Below are 5,882 nucleotides of genomic sequence, written 5' to 3' on the forward strand. Positions count from 1 at the left end.
TGGATTCGCCCATCCCGGCAGTGGCCTTCAGCGACCAGATTCTTGCCCTATCTACTTCGGACATGCCAGCAAAATCGCCGAAGTAGGCTGCAGCACCTTCACGGTTCTGACCCCATATGAGGTCCCAGATGTGATCTGGGATTGGAATTCGGGGGACCGAGAAACCCATTTCTCCAGATTGCAGAGTCTGGAAAGAAGGAAAGGATGACGATGGAGCTTCTTTAGCTTTGGATGACTCAGCATCATCCTTCTCAGAAGAGTCAATTACTATGACCTCTTCTTGTTCAGGGGTGAGGACGAAAGCCTCAACCTCTCTTGCAATGTCTGCCGTGAAAACCTCAGCACTGGGCATCACGGCATCCTTATTTTTGTGCTCAGCAGCACTCTCCTGAATTGCTTCTTGGACCCCTCCCTTAGATTCGGGAGTTCTCTGATCCACCTCCATCTCAGGAGGTGGCGGAGGGGTCTTTTGAGGTGATTGGGGTGGTGGCCGGGGAACCCTCGGCGATCCATTGCCTTCCTCGGGTTCCCTTATTGCAACGCCGATGGTCATCGGCCTCCGCTGAAAGTCATGAGGGCCGATGATGGCCATTCTTCGGCGCCTTTTCTGAAGAGGCTGCTCGTCCATGTCTGAGTCTGAAGACTCTTCTTGTATTTGATCTTCGGGACGAACAGGGGCTTTCCCTTCTCTGTGTCTGTTACTCTCTTCAGACTGTAACAGACAGGGGGAAGGAAGAATGTGAGTACGAAAAAAAAAAAAAAAAAAAGAAGAAAGAAGAAAGACAAAGTTAAGTCTGAAAGCTCACCGAGGTCTTCAGCAAAGCCTCGTCTTCTTCAGCTGCCCTACCTTCTTCAGCAGCTCTGGAGGACCCTTCTCCTCCTTCGCAAGCTTCGAGAACCCGTGCAACCTCTTCGGCTGTACGGGCAGCTTCAGCTTCTTCGTCCAGCAGCTGAAACCAGGGGTCTCTCTTCTTCCACCAAGGCTTCTGCCTCTGATACAGAGCAACAACCTCAATTTGGAAGTGGGAAGAGTCTAGATGAACTTCCCTATGCCTCGGTTCAGTGATAGACGGGGCCCGATCAGTTACAACTCGTTCTCGGTTGACACCAAGACGAGCGTAGTTAATGCCAACGTTGGTCTCGTCCCGCTCTGAAAAAGAAAAGGGGAAAGGTCAGTTCAGATAGGTTGGCACAGCATAAAAAAGCGAAGTGAGAGAAGAAAAAGAGATAATTAAAAAGCCTCGGCCCCAGCCGAAGAAGCTTACCATCCTTAAACTTTCGGCTGAGGACAACAGCTGCTAGCATGTTCTCTTGGAAAACATAATGCGTATCGGGGAGCCAAGTCTCCGGGATATGCTGCATTCGGCCGCTGCCCCCCCCGGTTCGGCAGCTTGCCGAAGATATGTTGTTGATCAAGGTTCGGATCCGGCCCGTTATCTGCGGGGGGACCTAGACTTCCCATGTCGGGATCAGGCTCAGCAAGGTACCGGGGAGCGCTGAAGACGCAAGGGTGGCCCGGATCTGTGGGTGCCCTAACCCAAATCCATTGACCTCTCCAGTCCTTGTCTGAAGAGTCGTTCGGCCACATGGTTAGGTACTGGGGCCGGGACTCAATCCGGTACCACCCAGAACCATGGCTTCCGTGCCCACTTTGAATATTTGGCACTAGCCGATGAAGCTTTTTGAAGCAGTGCAGGTTCGGCACATACTTGAAGAACTTGCAGACCCATAAGTATGTCATCACCCTTCGGATGCTGGTGGGAGTTAGCTGACATAGGGAGATATTGTAATGGATCAGCAAGTCTCGGACGAATACGTCCAAAGGGAACCTCAGCCCGTACTGAAGATGTCTTGTGTACACCCCCACATACCCCGGGGGTGGACGATGGATTCTATCGGATGCCGCGGGCATTCGGCACCAATACCCATCAGCTTCAAAAATGCCGTAATGCAACTCAATTTGCTCGGCAAACCGATATTGTTCGGCATTCTCCACCCACCATGAGTAGGGGCGGTTCTTTATCATGGCCGAAGCTACTTCGGCATTCTCCCACTCTGAAAACCCGGGGAGGATATCCCAAAGGACAGCGGGAACTTCATCGTCCCGTCCAGAAGCGCTCGGCCCCTCCGTTCTCTGAGGAGGAGCCGAGGAAATTGGAGTCGCCCTAATCCCTTCAGCAGGGTCAGACTCTGGCCTTTGTCCATTCCAAGTCCCAATCCTGTTCCTAGGATCGGGAATTGGCCTTGCTCTTCTTGGAGCACGGGCTCTACCTCTAACTCCTCTTGCCATTGATTATTTCGAAGGAAAAAGTCGAAAAAAAAGGGAAGGAGTTCGAATTCGAAGAAAAATAAACTGAAATCAAAGGAATTTACCTTAATCTGAAGCGAAAGTTGCCGATTTACGAGTTCGTAGTGGCAAGTCTCAGTTTCTAAGCTTAATGCTCGGGGAATTTGCGAAGTTTTGATGCGGGTTCTTGGTTTCTCTCGAGAATTCTGGGTTTGTGTTGGTGAATAAGTGAGGAGAGATGACGCGCCTCTGTTTATATCTCCAGGAATGGGATACGAGGAGTCCGCGTTTCAATTTCTCTTAAATACCCCACTAAGTAACCGTTAAACACACGACCTTGCGATTAAACTGCCCATTATCCGTCCAACTTCCACCATCATCCGCCTTAACCGTTGTTATCTCATTAATTACGGTTTAAATTCAAATTTTTGGATTAATTAAATAATTTACTTCCCTCCTTTTCTGAATTAAATCAAACCCGACCCGTCATCCTTCCAAATCGGGTCTGGGGGGCAAGTTGTTTGGGTCCAATTTAGTCCAATTGGGCCTAGGCATTAAATGATCCAATTAAAAGCCCAAGGTCAAGGTTCAACTCTCCAATTGTGCTAAAGTCAAAGGTCAGCCCTCAAAGCAAGCCAATTGGGCTAAGGCCCAACTTCTCCATGTGTGAAGAGGTATAAAAGCCATCAATATTCATACATTCATATATAGATTCATATATTCTCATATATTCAAGAAAAGCCTCAAGCAACTAATTCTCTTGCATAGTGTTCTCTTTCTACACATTGTACTGACTTTAGCATCGGAGGGGCCTTCCTCGGCAACACCCCCGAGGCTAGTTTACGTGTGTTTACTGTGCAGGAAACCTTCGGCCCAACATAACTTGGACCGAATCCAGTCTTCTCCGTTTCAGCGGACCTTCGGCAAGGTCCCATTGTTTTCACCCGAAACAGTAACGAATAAGAAAGGTAAACATAACATTCATCTTTATCATCCGCACCAACTTCAGCTTTGCTCCCTACAACACAAATCAATCATGATCGAGTCAATAACAATAATAACACGGGGATGCCCTAGTTTCTCATAGTTGTTTTTGACATTTTCGTAAATAAATCAACAATTTCATTCAATTGTGAAGCCCACAATAATGAAAAACTTGTTGATTTATTCCCGAGAAACATTAAATTTCCTTAACAATACACGATATCGATATGATACGATTGATATAGTAATAAATTTAATATATACAAACCTTGTGATGGTTATACTTATCGATTGCTTCACGGGCTAATTCGGCGTGAGATTCCACATCATCAACTGCCCCTAAACCACCACAAACTCTTTCATCGTAGTTGTACTTTATCGGATCATCAAAATTCTGAAAATTCATCAATTTATAGAATATCATCAATCATCAATCAATTAAATAAATAAATACAGGAATTGCAAGAAATTTAAATTTAAACATACCTCAAGGTTGTATTTGAGGTGACAATCAACAAAGAAGCCGGTGAGATTATAGTAAGCGAAGTGGTCTTTCAATTGTGAAATCAATTCAAGAGCATCAACTTGAATAGTGCAGGCGTCAGAAACATCAATCACAACATCTTTGAACTTGTTCATAATTTCAATGTAATTCAAGGCGTGCAATTCACGATTCTTGGTAGAGAGATTAATTTTCTGGAACAAATTCTTCAAGATCTTCAACTCATTGTCATAATCACTCTATTCCGCATTCGACAATTCATCATTATCATACGCGTATTTCCTCAGAAATTCATCGAATCCGTCTTCTTTACCTTCATCATTATCATCCACGTATTTCATCAAGAAATCATCAAATCCGTCTTCATATCTTTCAAATTCTTCGTATGTTCTACGCTCAACCTCCATTGATTCAGAATTTCCACACTTTCACCAAGCCCTAATTGTTTTTTCGATTGAAAATTGTATCCAGTCTAAACCTAATTTTTTGTGTTTTTGAAACCGTCTCGTCTAAACCAAATCTTATTCGCTTTCCTATTTTTATAGTACTCAGATGAAAATAGGTCGGTTATAAGGATATACAATTCTACAAGGATTACAGCTCTAGGATATGATTTACCGTTTTGTGAACTGCTAAACATCGCTCCTATTTTTACATGAATGGACAATTTTACCCTTTTTTTAAAGTGTAATATAAAATGGTCCATGACTATTATTATATCATACCGTCCCCTCTAATTTGTACCACGTGAATCCCGAACCCACCATATCGGTCCCCACGACATCCAACCCCACTTTTTTCGATCCACCACCAAAAAATCGCTTTTTTTATTAAAAAATTTGTCAAGTTTTTTTTTTTAATTTTTTATTTTCTGGAAATTTGAGATCTTCCCAAAAGAATAGGTGGATCCGCCTAAAATTTCCGGATCCACCTAGGCAGATTCGGAAATTTTAGGCGGATCTACCTAGGTGAATTCTAGTATTATTTTGGGCAAATGTTTGTTTTTCCATTATTTTTTTTTTTGAGTTTTCAATTAATTAAATTTATTAATTTGGTACTCTATATATATTAGAAAGATTACGTACTCCTTAATAATTCTTTCTTTTATGTTGTTGTCACTAATAACTAGGGGTGGGACTTCGGTCTGGCGGTTCGGTTTGACCTCGGTTTGAGTCGGTTTCGGTTTGGAGCGGTTTGGATTGAAACGGTTTAGTTTAGCTGGCGGGTCGGTTTGGTTCGGTTTGGGTTAGTCACGGCTCGGTTTGATTTCGGTTTATTTCTTTGCGGTTCAAATTCGGTTTGGGTCATAAGCGGGTCGGTTTATAAACGATTTGGATTATGTCGGTTCGGTTTGATACGGGTTGGTTTAGGGGCCGGGTTTACCCGGGTCAATGTCAGTTCGGTTTACAAACGGTTTGGATCAAGCCGGTTTGGTTTGAAGGTTTAGGGGCGGGTTTACCCGGGTCAATATCGGTTCGGTTTATAAACGGTGCGAATCATGTCGGTTCAGTTTGAAATGGGCCGGTTTAGTGGAGGGTTTACATAGTTCAATTGGTTCGGTTTATGAACGGTTTGGATCATGTCGGTTCGGTTTATAAGCGGTTTGGGTCATGAATTCATGATTGTTTTAAAGATCGCGTCATGACCATGATTTAATGAGTTGATACTTATAATACGATAAATCGATAATTAAGAATGTACAAGTATTCAATTAGATTGATCAACAAGTGTTTTAAACTTTTAAGTTTTAATAATCAGATATGTAAATATGTTTATCGATTGTAGTACATACCAATAATTCAATGAGGCAATGATACTTATGATAGTATGATAATGATACCAACCGTACATTCGTACGATATGATATACATAATAATTAATCTATAATTACATATACATTAACAATATTGTATTGAATCAATTTCCATTTCCAAACATTGCATTTCTTATAAATTATAACTTACACGAGATTAAATGGATTCGTTATTTAGTTTGTTACTTTATTTAGATTACTAACTCAAACAACTTAATAATTTAAATGGACGAAATCACGAAATCATGACCATGATTTCTTATAATACGACGAATGCCCATCAATGGTTAGATTTT

General features: G+C 42.6%; 1 protein-coding gene across 1 annotated transcript; it reads right to left on the reverse strand.

Annotated features, from left to right (window-relative positions):
- Positions 1-3,190: 3,190 nt before the first annotated feature.
- LOC110701504 lies at positions 3,191-4,297 on the reverse strand. Its single transcript, XM_021879145.1, has 3 exons — positions 3,758-4,297; positions 3,540-3,665; positions 3,191-3,305 (listed from the first exon to the last, which is right to left on the reverse strand). Exons 1-3 carry the CDS (start codon positions 3,908-3,910, stop codon positions 3,228-3,230), a joined length of 357 nt encoding a protein of 118 aa, XP_021734837.1. The 5' UTR covers positions 3,911-4,297; the 3' UTR covers positions 3,191-3,227.
- Between the last annotated feature and the right edge of the window lie 1,585 nt (positions 4,298-5,882).

The sequence above is a fragment of the Chenopodium quinoa genome, unplaced genomic scaffold, assembly GCF_001683475.1.
Source record: "Chenopodium quinoa cultivar QQ74 unplaced genomic scaffold, ASM168347v1, whole genome shotgun sequence".
NCBI classification, from domain to species: domain Eukaryota; kingdom Viridiplantae; phylum Streptophyta; class Magnoliopsida; order Caryophyllales; family Amaranthaceae; genus Chenopodium; species Chenopodium quinoa.

Bases quoted from the DNA above. Each gene is read 5' to 3' on its own strand.
- LOC110701504 (XM_021879145.1), bottom strand. From the start codon at position 3,910: ATGAACAAGTTCAAAGATGTTGTGATTGATGTTTCTGACGCCTGCACT. The intron at 3,666-3,757 runs GTATGTTTAAAT...ATGAATTTTCAG, and splicing joins ACCTCAAATACAACCTTGAG to AATTTTGATGATCCGATAAA. The intron at 3,306-3,539 runs GTTTGTATATAT...TTTGTGTTGTAG, and splicing joins ATAAGTATAACCATCACAAG to GGAGCAAAGCTGAAGTTGGT.